Genomic DNA, 16772 nt, shown 5'->3' on the forward strand with positions numbered 1-16772 from the left:
CACCAGGTGAGGCAGCTGCAGGAGGATGCCGCACGCCTTCAGGCTGCCTATGCTGGAGACAAAGCTGATGACATCCAGAAGAGGGAAAACGAGGTCCTGGAAGCATGGAAGGCGCTGCTGGATGCCTGCGAGGGCCGCAGGGTTAGACTGGTGGACACAGGAGACAAATTCCGTTTCTTCAGCATGGTCCGTGATCTCATGCTTTGGATGGAAGACGTTATCCGACAAATAGAAGCCCAAGAAAAGCCAAGGTAATGTGAGGTATCTCTTCCCAATCGGAAGATAAGGCTGCAGGTCAGCTGAGGAAAAGACTCAGTAGCACTGAGCCAGGAATTCAGACAGAAGCTGTCAAAATCTGGTGGTGGTGTAGCAGCTTGCTTTTGTGTATTGCTGCCCGCCAGAGGCCAGGGGCTACTGAAGTAATGCAAGGTCAAATTGTGTTCAAAGAGATTAAGTCCCACACGTTTGTTTATTTGATTCAGACCAGAATGGTGCCCTTCCTAAGGAAAGGCTGCTAGCAACCTTGCTTCCTGAACTACAAAGACGATCTAGGAATTGATATTGTTATTGTACAGTTCTGGGTTAGTTTACTTGTTTGAAAATGTAACAGCTGTTAAATCTGGAATACATGTTTCTGAACCATGGATCGATCATTTTAGGGATGTTTCGTCTGTTGAACTACTAATGAACAATCACCAGGGTATCAAAGCAGAAATCGATGCCCGAAACGACAGCTTTACTACCTGCATTGAGCTCGGCAAATCTCTTCTGGCGAGAAAACACTACGCATCAGAGGAGGTACTGTGCTTACTGAATGTGTAACAGCCACAGTGCAGCTGGCCTGTAGATTTTGTTTCCGCTGGCAAAACTTGCGTTGTGTAATCTGCAGGTTAATAAGCTGCCTATTTATAATGACGTGCATTACTTCAGGGACTGTTCCACTTATTGGCTATTGTGAAATTAGCATATATTTTAACTCTGTGAATTCATGTCAGGTAGCAGAGATGGCACCTAAATTTAAAGTATCATTTTCAGCCTAGGAAATGCAAAGAAGCTGTTGTATTCCGTTCTGCAGAGAGCGTGCTCTGGGCTGGCTGTGTTTGGAAAGGTGACTTCTTTGAGCAAGAGCAGAGACAACCGTGAGACAGCCTGAATTTCGTACAGGGGAACTGGAATGCTGTGAAGAGGCCTGCTAGGGGAAGGAGCAGGAAAAAGTTTGTCTCATAGGGAGTAAATCCAGGGCATGTTAAGAGAAAAATGTATCCAGCTGCTTAAGGCCTTGATTTATTTTCTGATTTGTCTAGGCCAGAGGATAGAGGTTTAATCTGCATTTCTTCCTGTCCCCCTTCGGTGGAGAGAGGGTAGCCAAATTTAAGATACTGCCCGCTCAGGGAAGGTGGTATTTTCTGTGTCTGCATTACACATAAGGGCTGTGGAGTATCCTCGGAGAAATGTTTGCTCAGGAACTGGGAAGTTTTGCTAGCCAGTATTCACCCTGAGAATAGCACCGGCCTTACGCTGGCACGCCAGTGGTGTTAGCGCAGGTAGCTGCAGGCTTTCTGTAACAGTCACGGGCAGCGCGTCTTGCGTTATTTGCTAGAAAAAGGGCAGAAGATGTAACACATGGTTGCACTATTTAGATTTGTTTGTCCGTTATACTCTTTTTATCAAATAATCTTGCTGCTGTAGTTGTAACAGATACTGTATGCTTATGCAAATGTGATATTTTAATACATATGTCATATTTATTTATACTTTGAAGAGAAAAACAGCTGTCGTGTTCATGTTTAAGTCACTTTCTGACGGTCTAGCGCGATGTATCCTGTCCGTAAATGCCAGTGCCTTTTGCTGGTGGTAACAGCTTACGCGGTGCGGTGGGGTGAGCCCGGGGCTTGTGTAACAATCTTGCCTTCTCCTCTCCAATCCAGATCAAGGAAAAGCTGCTGCAGCTGACAGAAAAGAGAAAAGAAATGATTGACAAATGGGAAGACAGATGGGAGTGGCTGAGACTGAGTAAGGATGTCCTTGGACTTCTTTTGGGCAGGGCCATATCTAACTGTCTCTTCGCTGTGTCTTTCTGAGCATTGAAAAAACCTGCAGCTCTTTATTAACAGCGCTTGAAAGTGTGTTTGTACTGTAACAGCTAAGACTCACACCTGTTGATTGTCATTTCAGTATTGAAAATAACGGAGAATTTGAAACCAAGAAACCTGCACCACAGGTCTTACTCTAGATGATCAAATTTGGAGCTAGGTGAAACAAATCTAGCGTATTTTGCAGGTGTCACCTTCCAACTGTGTTTCTACAAAGGATGCACTATTGAAAAACAGGGGAGCAGTAAAGCCCTGCTACCTTACGCATGTAACGTGCCTGCGTTAGCTGAGAGGCTAGAATGTCGATGAGCAGTTTACTGACAAAAAGTGTGCTTTTAAACATTGCAGCGTTTTGCAAGTTTTACACCAGCAAAAAACCCCCAGTTCTGATACTCTCTGACAAGGTGATCCATACATCAGATACAGACTGAAGCCTTTGCAGCAGACAGTTGTCCAGGATCTCAAAACGTGTAGTGCAGCGTAGTCATTTTGTGGGGTTCTGGGCTGCTGTCCATACTTTCTTCATTGTTTCTGAGCCTCAGCAGGCTTTAAGAGATGCAGTAGCATGGGTGATTGTCCCCCAGTTCGGATGTTTGCACCATACTATCCATCAAAGCTGCTTGATCCCAGTCACAAAAGCTCGGGAAGTTTTTTTTCAGCTGTGAAGACAGAAGGAAGGAAACCTGGAACTGTAGCACTATAGACAAGCATAAAGTACAGAAATACTGCTTGCCGAAGGGAGCTACAGCCTATGCTCTGGCTGTTCTGTAGGCAGGGCAGTCTGAGGAAGAAAACCAGCAGGTAACAGACTTTCTGCTCTGAAGCTAGTAGGTTACAGCAGATCAGAACAAAAAGGAAGCTCTAAAATTGCAAAATGAAATAGTCAGTAGAAGAAGCGAAGGTGGGCCTTAGCTTTTATTTTTCCTCAAATCAAAACCAACGGGACGAATTTCTGTCTTTTAAATGATCAATTTCAGTGAGCTTAATTAAGGAAAATACTCAGCCAAATACATTTACTTTTTTCCCCAAGGTATTTTTAAGTAACTTCAGAAGAAGCCTGATGATTTCGTGATGCTCTTTTTGACATTAATGGTGCTGATATCTGTACATTCTTTGCTCAGTTTTGGAGGTACACCAGTTTTCAAGAGACGCAAGTGTGGCTGAGGCCTGGCTGCTGGGACAGGAGCCCTACCTATCCAGTCGTGAAATAGGTCAAAGTGTTGATGAAGTGGAAAAATTAATTAAGCGGCATGAAGCATTTGAAAAATCCGCAGCTACGTGGGACGAGAGATTTGCAGCGCTGGAAAGACTGACCACGGTGAGTGCTACAGGCGAGAACAGCCTCTTTTGGCCATTCCCCTTCATTTTGGTGCCATCTGATTGTTTGGAATAACTCCCAGCATCTCCAGCCTAATCTCCATTTGTTGATCCGTTTGTTGATCGGCCTGGGCTGGTCACCCAGGGCCTGAAGTTTCATGTTCCCAACAATACTAAAACCCTCTCAGGTTCGTTTGAACTCAGCAACCTGCAAGGAAAGCTTAAATGATAAATGACCATTTATAAATTATAAAAAGAGCTGCCTCAGGCCCGGGAGTGGTGACCCAGAAGCAAGAGCTGAGCAGTTTGCTCCAGCCCACTGCCATACGGGTTGTACTGCTGAAAGGGAAGGGGGATTCTGAGTGAAGAAGACCCAGATCCCAATCCTTGGGAATTATTTTCAGTTAAAGACGACAGTGTGAAGAGACAGTGATGGGGAGGGGGGTTTGACAAAAATGTTCGTTGTGTTTTGACTGCTCCAGTACAAGGCTACATTGTCCCCTAGAAAGACATAATAAGCAAAAAAAAAAAAAAACCAAACCATTTTGAGCACAGCTGCGATGTCAGTAATTAACGCTTGGAGAGCACGTTACCATCTTTGGAGAATAATTTTACTTTAGACACTAAAATTGAAGTGGCTTGATTTTTCACATGTGCTGAGCATGACAGCTGCAGACAAAATTAATTGGGGTTTCTCAGCATCTTCAGAAATCAGGCTGGTTTTATTTAGATCGTTCATTTCAGGGGTTTGGATGTCGAACACCCTATTTCTACGTATGGCAAGCAGACAAGGGGATGTCACTTTTCCGTATTTTAATAGCTTGGGCTGCTTTCTTGTTTGTCTGGTTTTTGTTCTAATAGAACGAATTAGAAAAGGAACGTGGGCAGCGGTGAGCTGCTGCCCAGGCGCTCCACTTGATGCTAAAGGGTCGCATGCTGTATGCCTTTACTGACAAATTCAGTGCAACAAACTTTGCGTGATTAATACTTTTAAAGACTGATGCCTTTAAATTTTATTCCAATAAACTTTCAGTAACGTTTCAGAAAAATGTACAGTTATTTTTAGTTTCTAGAAATGCCCCTGAAAAACGTGCAGTGCTTTTAAATGCACAAAAATGTTTCATTTCTCAGTTGGAACTGCTGGAAGTACGTCGGCAACAAGAGGAAGAGGAGAGGAAGAGGCAGCCGCCCACCCCAGAGCCAAGCCCAAAGGTTGCAGAGGATGCAGACTCCCAGCAGCAATGGTAAGCCCAGGGCGCGGGAAGCTGAACTGCGAACTTTACACTGTTTCTTCAGGCAGAATTCTTAGGCTGAAGATGCATTGTAAAGGGAGAGTCTGGAGGTTGCATGATTTTGTTAGAAGACCCTTTTTAGAAGACTTGGTGGATGTAGTTTATAGAGGCAGGAGCTTTCCCAGACATCTGAATTCACTGCTAAGTTGAATTTTTCATCACGACGCAGTGTTACAACTGCTGAGGTGTACCTGGCCCTAAAGTAAGAATGCTGTGTTTACACCCCTGTGTTACGAATTAAAATTTCTGAACAATCTTGGCTTTCTTCTTTCATGAGCATCAGTTACAGAGAGATTTCAAGCCATGTGCGTGGAACATTAACATTTATAAAAGTACTTATGTGATAGGAGTAGACTTATTTGTAAGGTACCTGCCAGGAAAGCCTGTTTTGATCTCACTTAACATTGGATTTATTCAGTTGGGCCTGAGGATTTTAAGAACTTGCTTGAATTTCTGAGGTGTGCAATATTCAGTAGGAAAATCTCATTTTGGTGAAAAAGATGGGTGACTTTCAAGAATTTAATACAATTTCCTTTTCTTTTTCCTCTCTCCCAACAGGGATGGGACAAAAGGAGAACAGGTTTCCCAAAATGGTTTGCCGTCAGACCAGGAATCTCCACGGGTTAGTTACCGCTCCCAAACCTACCAAAACTACAAAAACTTTATTAGCAGACGGACAGCCAATGACCGATCGTGGTCTGGACTGTGACATACAGAATCATTTGCAGCAAAAGACACCGTTTTTCAGTATGGTTTACTGGTACTGGTTTAATCTTTTGGCTTCAGATTTCCCTGCTGTTTTTCTCTTCCTTCCCATCAGTTGACTTTTATTTAATTAGCAGGCCCTTGGAGATCTATTTGCTTCACTTTAATCCTTGTTTATTTGAATCTTCCCACTGACACTCAGTTGCTTTAAGGTGACACATTTATTTCATGTTATTTACTGTAAGTTTTTCATGTCGCTAATAGTATTAAGATTTTCCAGCTAAATCGTCCTTTATATGAGTAATTGAGATTTAATGAGATTACATCATAATGAAGAAGAGAACTAGAATCTGACAGGTATGACGCATCGAGTTATACTAACAGGTTTCAGCACGGCAACATTATTAAATCAGCTGCATTAGCAAGCGAGTTATTTACAAGGCCAAAGATAATACATGCAAATGAGCTCGGCAGTAAAGGCTGGGGGGGGGCGAGGGTTGTAACTATTGACAAATAAAAGCCTTAAGGTTAGTTGTATAACATTCCATGCAGAATGGACTCATAAAAATAATAAAATAAATAAGAAACGTGATAAAAATAAAAGTGAAATAAAACATTAAAAACTAGTATCTAGATTTATCTTGGTATTTAGTCCTCATGAAGAGTTGTGATCTTGCTGAATAGCTGTTTTGGGGGCCCATTTTGCCTTGGTCCCGTCCAGTTTACACTACAGCAATTCCATTTACTGACACTGGAGAGACAGCAGTAAAATGAGAACAGAGTGCAGACCTTTATGGAGAGGTTGTGATGCTTTTCTTTAAAAACTAAATAAAATACATTGGTCTGAGCTCCCAGCTCTTTATTTTATATAGATGCAGGTTGAATGGTCCATGCCTTATCCATTCCTTCTTGATAGGGGATGTCCCAGTGGAGTCAGGATGCATGCCAATAATCTTAATGTGCAGCCATAAAAAAAAAACCAGTAAATATGTATATATAGTTAAAGCAACACCGTAGATGAAAACTGGCTTCTCTCTCCATTACCTTCCTGCTTCAATTAATGCTTTGAGTGGTGAGAAAAATGACCCTTCTCTTTCTTATGTTTTTGAACCTCACTCTCTGAGGCCATGTTAAGTGCAGGAGAGGCTCCTGGCAGGCGCAGATCAGTGGATATTGGAGCTCTTAGCAGTACTGCAAAGGAAACGCAGGTCCCAGTCTGGGGCTCTGGGAGGAAATGCCTTTCAGCATAAGGTTATCTTTCAAATAGCCCATCCCAGTTACTTTTGGGTCTGCACACAGGCTCTGTCCATGCTCTAGGACACTAAGCAGTTCTACCTTTCTCTTTCTTTAAATAAAGCCTTTTGGTTCGTCTTTGATATGAAATGATGAAGTGAGCTCTGTTGCACATTCTGATGTTTATGAAATGATATATAGTTGTGGCAGGGAACATGACGTGGCCTGCAAGCACATCCCAGATCATCGTCATCATCTTGTTGGTTACCACAGCCTTATACATCACCTGTTTGCTTCTTTTTTTTATTTTATGATACATAATGCATTTCCATGTTAATCTTCGCCATCTGCACTTCAGTCTTTCGTGAAGGCTTCGTAGCTCAGTTCACTGAATCTTGTGTTGCGATACATCAGATGTACACGGCTGTGTTTCTGGTCTGAGGAGCAAATTGCTGCTGTTGATCTGAATTTAGACTTCGGGTGACTAGCTGAGCAGTGCTGCTGAATCGTTCTGTATTGGCTGAGCTCGTAAAGTGAGAAAGCTGATTGAAAGGATGTGCTTCAGTAATTGTACTTTTGCTGTAACTTGTCTTTCCACTTCATGATGCATGGTTTTTTTTTTTTTTCTTTTGTCAGGATAACAACATATAGCTTCTTAACGCTTTTAAAAATGCCATAAAAATTTATGCAGATGATCTGGTGACTACCTACACCAGTGTTGGCTCTCTGTGCCTCTAAGAGCGTGACAGTTCTCAGAGCAGTATAGCTGTAGCTTCAGACTCCACCATCTGGGAAGCCTTCAGATGTATTCTGGCTAAAAAGTAGTATGTAAAAGTAATTTATATAGATACACTTTTTTACTTGTATTAGTACACTTACATGTAAAAATTACACTTTTATGATGAAGAAAAATGAATTAAGTCATCGATTAAGGTCATCATTTTAGGCACTAGAAGTGTAAGATTTCACCTGTTTATTATAGCCCATGGTACTGGCTTAAAACATTAAAATGGTGCTTATGCCAGAACAATCTCTAGGCTGTCATCTCTTGGCATCTGAAAAAGACAAATACATCTCTATTATTTAAGCTGTGGTGCGGAGGCTTCAGTTGACGAACTGGATATGATGTTGCTTCAAGCGCTATGAAAATCAAAGGGATGTCTGCCATCATTGTCACCCGCTGTCTTGTTGCATGTGATAGTCCTGATTTAAATATCTCAAGAGCAGTCTTTAGCCACTAAAGCACTTGCAACTAACCTCTCAGTCACGGTTAAGAAACCTGTATTCGTGTACGTGATAACTGTTTTGTTGTAACAGTACCGTTTGCGATTAATGTTTGTCCTCCATGGTGTTGTCTCTGCATGCCCGATGCATGTTTCCATTAAAGTTTGTTTAGCTCCTGTTTTTTCTCTATTTTCATGACACATTCTTTGCATAGCTGTTTATGATTCAGATTTACTTTGCTTGTTTTCTGTTAATTGTAGATAACACGTGAGAAGGAAATAAAACCTGAAAGAGCATCAGAAAAGCTTTTCATAGCCCTTTTGCAATCAGTAGAATTTGAAGTAGAAGTTACAGGTCAGATTGCGTGATTAAAGTTGGCAGTTATCTTTTCAAACCACAGGGTTGCAGATTGCAGCACTGAATTACATGTTATTTCCCATAAAAACAGGTTAAGTAGCTGTGCAGTGGCTGCTGTTTTGAAACTGGTCTGTTTGACTTCAGAGTAGCGGTTATAGGTACCCCAGAGTCGGTAATATTTTCACACCTTGCTGGTATCGCTACAGAAAAGGCGCTGCTTTCAGCATCGGTTCAGGTAACGGGTGGTTCTGGGTAGTTTATGTCAGTCGTGAGCTAAGCTGCTGCGGTCTGTGTAATCCCTTAGCGCTGGTCACAAAGGCTCCTGTGGCTCGGACAGGGATCCAGCCAGCCGAAGAGCAGAGAGCTGGAAGTTCAGCAGCCGTCACTGGTCAAAAGGCTGCGCAAAGGGCTGTCCTTTCTCTGGAAGGCGACCTGTTGGCCGGTGGTGATCAGCGCTGGTGACGACTGGTTAATCGAGCTTTCACTGGGGAATCACTGGTCGGTGGTTTCACTGCCTGTGTTGTGGTGGCTGTGCTGGCAGCGTTTGGGTCGTCTTCAGCCTCATTATTTATTTGCCCTCTCCCCCTTTAAAGCAACATTTTTGTTGTATTTTGAGATTTGGATACAAATTGTTTGTTTATGTCACTACCTGTGTTATGGTGGCTGTGCTGGCAGTGTTTGGGTAATCCTCAGCCTCATTGTTTATTTACCCGCTCCCCTTTAATGCAATATTTTTGTTACATTTTGAGGTTTGGATACAAATAGTGAGGGTTGATGGCTTAGATTTATCCTAATTGTGAAGAAGCAGTGTCATTGATTTTTCCTTCCACTGGATAGCAGTGCAGGGTAGATGTTTCCTCTTCTCAACTAGGCTGTAAGGCTACGTGCCTTCAGGGCCAGAGCAAAATAGATGTGACTGAAGTGGACTGTGAGCTGTGATGCTTTCCCTGTTTCAGTGGTGTAGTGTCTGTACTTTGGAGGTTTAGATTGCTTAAAGGCAGTTAACCAATCCTTCCCATATTCATAGCAAGTTGGCACTTAGATCTTCCTAGGTCAATATATGAGGTACGACGGTGTTAGGTACAATAACGCGTACTTGGCAGGTATAAGAAGTTCTAGCAAATGGTGGCAAAATTTAGTTTGTTGCATAATAATTTGGCTGCTTTTGAATTGTCCAGGCCATGTGCAGAAGTGGGAATGTCTAATTATTGTGCCATTCACAAATACCTGCTTGTCTGCATAAAACCAGTCCAGAATGTTTGTAATCTACTAGAGCATTAGCAGCACTGAGCTTTAGTAACTTGCTAATAATAATAATCATCATACACACTGGTTGTGTGACTCCTGAGCTGCTACCAATGGCTCTACATGTCAAAAGTTACGGCACGAGAAAAAAAACTGGGACCAAGCTGCATTTCAAAAGCTTATAGCCATTAGGATTCCAATTTAAATGATTGTTGGATGAATGGCTCCTGAAGACGTCGACAGCTTGACCAGTCAGAGCTGCTGGAAACACGGCTGCTCTCTAGGCTATCTCGAGCACAGTGCGACAGGCAACGCGATCAACAAAGCAAGTGATGGGCAAGGCCTTGGTTCTGTCTTTGTTTGGGGGTAAATAGCTGTGTGATGTTGTGTGACTGTGGTGGTTTTCAGTTCCTTTAACAAAAATCCAATCCACCTAATAATGAAAGTCTGAAAAAGACCTTGATAAATTGACACATGACCTCATTTCCCTTGTCTTTAAGATCCAATATCCTAACTGGGATGGTGGAGATGAAATGCATGGTGTAATCTTTCTAATTTCTGCATGTTTTGATTTTGTTGTGTCACTAGGGGAATGGGGAAAGCGGGAAAGGAGCTTTTACAGAAACAAATAAATTGCACAAATTTTTGTAAATGCTCCTGGGCAATTTTGACGTATTTTTCTGCTGACTCACAGTTAAGATCTTTTATAGACTTCTAATACCCTAGTAACGCCATAAATGTATTTAAGGTGGCTGATGTGTATAACTTCTACTGTTCCTCTAGGTTTGCAGAAAGTGTGATTGTTACTGTTCCAAACATTTGAGAACGTAGCAACAGAATTGAATGCTCTCATTTTAGGAATAACGATATGTAAAAGAACATGAATTGACCAGCAGAGCAAAGCACAGTAAAATTCACACTGACGTTTAGCTGCTCTTATTTTCCCGTCTCTCTACCTATAAAATGGGTACTAATCCATTCATACCTTCTAATTTCCTTGGCCTTCTGTGTCTCCGTGGAGTGTGAGAAAGATCTTACTGGCCTGTGTCATTCTCCAGGCAAAGTTTATACACAGCCACGTTGTGCAGGGAAGCAAATTAATTGCGAGATACCTCAGTGTTGGGAGGCTTCTAGCTGAACTTTTTTTCCACTGTTCCTAGGTGGCAGAAACTGCAGAAACAAACGAAATGGTCAATGGAGCTGCAGAACAGAGGACAAGTTCGAAAGAGTCGAGTCCTGTTCCTTCTCCGACGGCAGACCGCAAAGCCAAGACCGCAATTCAGGCCCAGACTGCTGCTACCCTACCAGCCAAAACACAGGAGATTCCTTCAGCTCAGATGGAGGGCTTCTTACATCGCAAACATGAGTGGGAGACACACAGCAAGAAAGCCTCGAGCAGGTAAAGTACTCGGTGCTTAATGCAGATAACTGCATCCGAACTCACCGAGGTGTCAGACAGTAAATGTTATCCCTGCTGCTGTCGTCTTCTCACAGCTCCTAAAGACCTTTCAGGCTTATGCCTCTGTTGATGTAGGAACTGCATATGCATGGTTGAACAGTGTATTTTATGAAGTTCCAGTCTAAAGAGACGTGGTACAAAATGCAGTTAGCCATATACGGAAGGTGGAAAACTGAGACACAAAGATAACCATGACTTTCCCACTTCACATGATGAATTTGTGGCAGTAGTGGGATTTGATTCCAGATCTCTCAAGTTGTAACGTTACTACCAGAAAAGAAAAACACGTAGGTGTGAGAATAGAAATGTCCATATTCTTCTGACATTTTCTGTTTGCACATTAGCACTTTCCACCTACTCTGTAATCTGTTCAGAAGAGCAAAGCGGGTGAAGATGATGATGTGTGCCTTAGTTGATTCCTTTCCTAAGGACCTGATCCTGCAGTTCTCAAACAGGCAAAACTTCTGAGATTTCTGTCTGCGCTGGGAAAGCAGACTGGGGTCCTTCGTGACCTGAGAGAGCTCTTGAAACCAGATTGTGGTGAGCTACACCAACACCTGAGGGATTTGGTAGGAGCCAAAGTGCTCAGCAGAGCTGAGTACAGATCACAAATGGTACGGTACTCCCGTGATTTTTGTTCAGCTAGAGTTGTTCACACTGGAGAACTCCTTTGAGGCAGTGACAGCCACCAATACTGATATCTAGGGACTTTTATTTCCAGTAATCATTGGGTTTTATAGCTGTATTAGAGAATGGGGTGGACGATGCCACTGGGAGTATTTGTAACAATCCAGGATCTCACATGCAATCCATTCATTAGTTTGCAGCACAATGAGAATTCCTTCTACAATAAAGCGTAGTCATTAAAAGGTCAATCAGTTTCTCTCCCAAGTATGCAAACTGCTTCCTCTGCCAAACAATCCTCCCACTGTTAGGATGTCCTTATGTGCTATCAAAGAGAGCTCTGGAAACCTCTGTTCCGTTTGGCGCGACGTCAGTACTTTTGTCTTGCAGCCGTGCTTTTTATGAGAGAATGTGCTGTCTGCAGTTTACAGGACAGTGTATGCTGTATTCACATCCTCAGACTGAACTAGTCGCCATTATCTTATAGAAATAATTGTGTTTGGTTTCTCCAGTTCTGCAAGTAAGAGCATTAGGTTTATAAATACTTTTGTTGTTTTCCCTGTCTTGAAGATCATGGCATAACGTGTACTGTGTCATAAACAACCAAGAGATGGGCTTCTACAAGGATTCGAAAGCTGCTGCTTCTGGCATCCCCTACCACAACGAGATTCCTGTCAGCTTGAAAGAAGCAGTCTGTGAAATAGCGGTCGATTATAAAAAGAAAAAGCATGTGTTCAAGCTAAGGTAAACCTGTTGAAGCACCCTACTGTTAGTTTAAGTTGTGGTTCACTGTGCGAATTCATGGGAGGACCCAGCCCAGGAACTGATCGTAATTATTAACTGCAGTATCTACTTTTCTGAACAAGCTCTTCCCAACGCTGAAGCATGGTATATTTATCAAAGCTAGCAAGCACAAAAGAGTCTCGAAATAATCTGTTCACTTTATTTGCATCTGGGACAAGACTAGATGTGTCTGCCTAAAGCTAGGAGCCTGCATTTAAAAATGCTGGGCTTTTCAGCTGCTCCCTCTGGAATTAATTGAAAAGAGCTGAATGTTCGTGTTCTGCTATTTTCAAAATCAGGCCTCTAGTTTAATTTTTTCAGTATGGATTTAGGAGACTACTGAAGTCATCTATCACATTTTCAGGTCTAGAATATGTAGTTACAGACCATTTCATTTTGAAGTATGTGAAGTACTTGCTGTTCAAAGGTTTAAAAAAAAATAAGGCTTTTCCTTCTGAAATTGTGTTTCTGTTTTACTGATCAATCTTTTAGTGCCAACAGTGAAAAGATATTTTATTATTGCACAGCTGCTAGGTGATTCTGTCAAAGGAGACTCACTTTATGAACTGATCAGTTTGTGTATTCCAAGATAGATTTTTTTTTTTTTTTTTTTAAATTTCATATTGATACAAGAGTCTTCTAAAGAAGATGGAATCCATATCCAGGGAAATTTGCGTTGTAGCAAATATATAGGGAAATACATAGCAAATATTTAGGGAAATTTACCTCTCTTGAAGACAGGCCTGCAGCTATGTGATTCATCCTTCATACTATTTTAAACGTCTCCGGATTGATAATGTAAGGATATGCTGTTCCACATACAAAGGCAGAAAAATCAATTGCCCTTCTTTTCACAGTACCCCGTCACCTGCATGAGGGCTCTCGGGTAATTGCGTGTAGCGTATTTTCTTTACTCATTCTCATTAGGAGAGTCCCCAGAGAGTTCAGCAGCTCGTCACGGCAAATCTGTCTCTCGGAGCTGAGGAGGGGTGTGCTGTTGGACATCTGAGAGGCTGAGGGCTCCGCAGATCTCATGTGCGGGCAGGTCTCTCGCAGAAAGGGCTAGTTCTGATCTATGGAGAGTGCACTGGAAGGAATCTTCTTAATTTTTTTAAGAAGAAAGCAAGGCATAATTATATTCTTCCTAGTGTCTGTCTGTCTTTGCTGTTATTTTACTGTTTAATACTTCATTTCATTTCATAAAGAGATTTTAAAATGCTTACTTTTTGTGGGGAAAGATGAGGAAGCCTGCGACACAGCTCCCACTGACCCTGCCTCCTACTTGTTCAGATGCCTGATCGGATGTTATTCAGTCTTTTTTTTTAATTAGTATATATCTCCACATACATTGTTAAACGTATCCCAGTTAAACCATCTGAGTAAATCAGCACAGAAATAAAACAGAAGGGAGACTCTGGCCTTCAGTGTGAGAAGAGGCAGCTACTCATAAGGAATACACAGGAGAGTACCTTGAGTCACCACCACAGTAGTTACGGCGGCAGAGCAGCTGCAGAATTTTGCTAAGTTTCTACAAAAGCCATGAGAACTCTGGGTGTTCCCTGTGACGTTTGCTTTTTAAAGTATTGAGTAAACTTTTATACTGTCTTTTGCAAAAGAGAAAAGATCTGCCTGAAAGAGCAAGAACTGAAACAGCAATCGTCAGCTGCTGAAGATGGCAAGCTCTGCCGTGCATCCTGACGTACTGGATGGAGCACGTCCGCTATCATAAGTGTGTCTAGAGACCAGAATATGCGGTGTGTGTGGCTGCCTCTGCCTGACCGTGCAAGATAGCAGAACATGAGTTGTTGGGGTGTATTTGTGCACGTATAGATGTTACGAATGTCCCATGCGGTCCCATACGTCTCAGTCTGATGATGTACTGTAGCTAAACAAGCAGGAGTTGAAGAAGCGTGACTACTGCTAAGCTAAGCTTGTGATGGTTGTTTTCTTTACAGATTGACTGATGGCAACGAATACCTCTTCCAAGCCAAAGATGATGTAAGTTTGTTTTTCTTACTCTTTATCACCGATGTGATATCTGTGCTGTTGTACAACAGGAAAAAAATAGCTGCTAAGAGCTCAGGGGTGCGTTTTCATTTCCTGGTCCGCAGTCTTGTGCGTACGTTGTGCGCGTGATGTGTAGATTCAGAAGCTCCCGCTGGCACCGCCAGGGCCGCAGGGCTTTTCAGGTACAGCTTGTAGCAGACGTCTTCTGCAGGTGCGTAACCAGAGGAGTGCCAGATGATGAGTTAGGACCGCGTTGCCTTTCATTTCCCACTTCTCTCCATTCCCCTTCCACAATGTTGAGTGAATTAGAAAGGGCGCGTGACGCACGGATTGTAACAGCTTTCTGCCTTTGGGGCTTCTTGAAGGAGGAGATGAACACGTGGATTCAGGCCATCACATCAGCGATCTCTTCTGATAAAATCGAAGTGTCCCCGACCACCCAGAGCACTCCAGCCTCCAGCCGTGCCCAGACCCTGCCCGCCAGCGTCACGATAACCAGCGAGTCCAGCCCTGGCAAGCGGGAGAAAGACAAAGAGAAAGACAAAGAGAAAAGATTCAGCCTTTTTGGGAAAAAGAAGTGAACTCCATCTCCACACACTGCACTTCTCTGACCGTTCCAGTGGAATTCCAGCATGCGAGCTCAGAACCAATACGTTACTCTCTGTGCCTCATGTTCCTCAATGTGATTGACATTTTTTTATTTATAGAGCGTTTTAAAATAAAAAGCCAACAAAAAAGAATCTAAAGTTACAAGTGTATGAGGTGCATTGGGCAGCTTCTGTAGGAGGGGGAGGACCAGGTTTTGGGTTTGGTTTTTTTTTGTTTGTTTGTTTTTTTAAATGAAGTTAATGTAGATTAGATCTTAATATTTAAACTGTTCCTCAATTTTGTGAGGCTGTCTTGGAAAATAACCCACTCTAGTGCAAGGTATGCAAGGCAGCGGTGCTCTCGAATCTACTGTGCACATCAAAAAACAATGTACAAATTTTCAAAAACGTTGACTTCCATTTAAGGTTGTTATGCTGAGTCTTGACTAGTAGAGCCTCCCATTACAATTCTAACATCTATTAAAACGATAGTGTATTATCTTTGCTGTAACAGAGTGCAGGTATGCATTAACTTACAGACGAACCGTTTATATCCTGGCATTGGTTATTAACACAACCTGAAGCTTTTCTGCATCAAGTATGACAGATGAGAATGTTGGTGTACAAGATGGATTAGCAGGCTGATACAGTTTTAAATAATCTGTAATTTCAATTTTTTTTTTTTTTTTTTTTGCTGAAATACATTATATTGTATGTTTCAGATAATTCTAGTACAAAGTATAATAAGACTAGATGTATAATAAACCCTTTAAAATCATTGATAAGTGTAAAAGTGGAACTGAAGCATTTACTGGAAAAGTAATGTTACTCAAATGGTTACTTGCTTGTCAGCTGCAGCACTGTGTGTTATAATTTTGCTACATTACCTTGCTATTTGATACATAGTGTGCATTTCTCTGTCACTGTAACTATTGTAATGAAAAATTTTCATCTTACTGCACAATCAAAAATTACATTTAATAGGAATGAACTTTCAGTGACTGGGCCTGTAGTCAAGAGTAGTACTGGAACTGGCTTTCAGTTGTATCGAACTATACCTCTAGACTTTTACCCTATCTGTTAAATATATGCTATGTCATTAAATGCTTTTAAAACTAAATATGCTGGTTAAGTTTCTTATTTCATTTCTGACGATGTTAAATCATAATTTTGGAAGAGGATCAAAAATAAAGTTATTTTAAAATGTCATCTCTCCTGTGCACTGAAACGTATGCCTTCAAGTGTGTCTCCATTTTTCTGTGCCAAAGTTCATACTGAAACGGTTGTTTTCTCTTTCCGCTTTTCCTTACCTTCCTTTTCCCTGCACTTCCCACCTGCCCTCCCTTTCACCCTGCCCCCCAAATTAAGTGCCAAAGAATAAAGACGGAAGGAATTAAATCAATGTTTTGTAAGATATTTTGACGTAGATATTTTTGGTGAGAAATAAATCCAGCAGAAGCGATGGAAGTAAGCGTGAGCATAGGCTGGGGCAATTGAACGAGCTACCTGGACGTCTGACCCGATTGAGGTAAATACCCATGTACTCGCTTGCAGGAAAAGAACATTATTTCAAGTAATCGTAGTTCTCCAACTTTCTGCCTACCCTTTGCTCGAGTGCTTCAGTCCTCAGTAAATCGGGCAATAATTGAACTTTATCATTTACTGAGGACTTGTTGTCCTGCCCAGTTTAATTTCACTGGGGTTTTTTCTGTCAATTTTTTTTAAACGTACCTCTCTTACGGTACAGCCACCGTTGCGCTGCTGGGATGACATACATGTAATGCGGCTGAGGGGATTCCAGAGCTCGCTGTTTCCGTGGCCTTGGCAGCATTGCAAAGACTAGCAT

At 42.0% G+C, this 16772-nt stretch overlaps 1 protein-coding gene across 4 annotated transcripts in view; it reads left to right on the forward strand.

Annotated features, from left to right (window-relative positions):
* SPTBN1 (spectrin beta, non-erythrocytic 1) overlaps window positions 1-16135 on the forward strand; it is a 134552-nt gene extending 118417 nt beyond the window's left edge. For all 4 annotated transcript variants that reach the window (XM_087777297.1, XM_087777296.1, XM_087777295.1 and 1 more), the window contains 10 exons: window positions 7-251; window positions 660-798; window positions 1929-2013; window positions 3215-3411; window positions 4542-4654; window positions 5261-5324; window positions 10627-10865; window positions 12120-12293; window positions 14288-14330; window positions 14705-16135. In XM_087777297.1, coding sequence (XP_087633423.1) covers window positions 7-251; window positions 660-798; window positions 1929-2013; window positions 3215-3411; window positions 4542-4654; window positions 5261-5324; window positions 10627-10865; window positions 12120-12293; window positions 14288-14330; window positions 14705-14920 — 1515 coding nt within the window. In that variant the 3' untranslated portion in view covers window positions 14921-16135. The remainder of the gene's footprint in view (window positions 1-6; window positions 252-659; window positions 799-1928; window positions 2014-3214; window positions 3412-4541; window positions 4655-5260; window positions 5325-10626; window positions 10866-12119; window positions 12294-14287; window positions 14331-14704) is intronic.
* The last annotated feature ends 637 nt before the right edge of the window (window positions 16136-16772 follow it).

Source organism: Nipponia nippon, unplaced genomic scaffold (genome assembly GCF_047370975.1).
Source record: "Nipponia nippon isolate SJK-2023a ecotype South Korea unplaced genomic scaffold, ASM4737097v1 scaffold_4, whole genome shotgun sequence".
NCBI classification, from domain to species: domain Eukaryota; kingdom Metazoa; phylum Chordata; class Aves; order Pelecaniformes; family Threskiornithidae; genus Nipponia; species Nipponia nippon.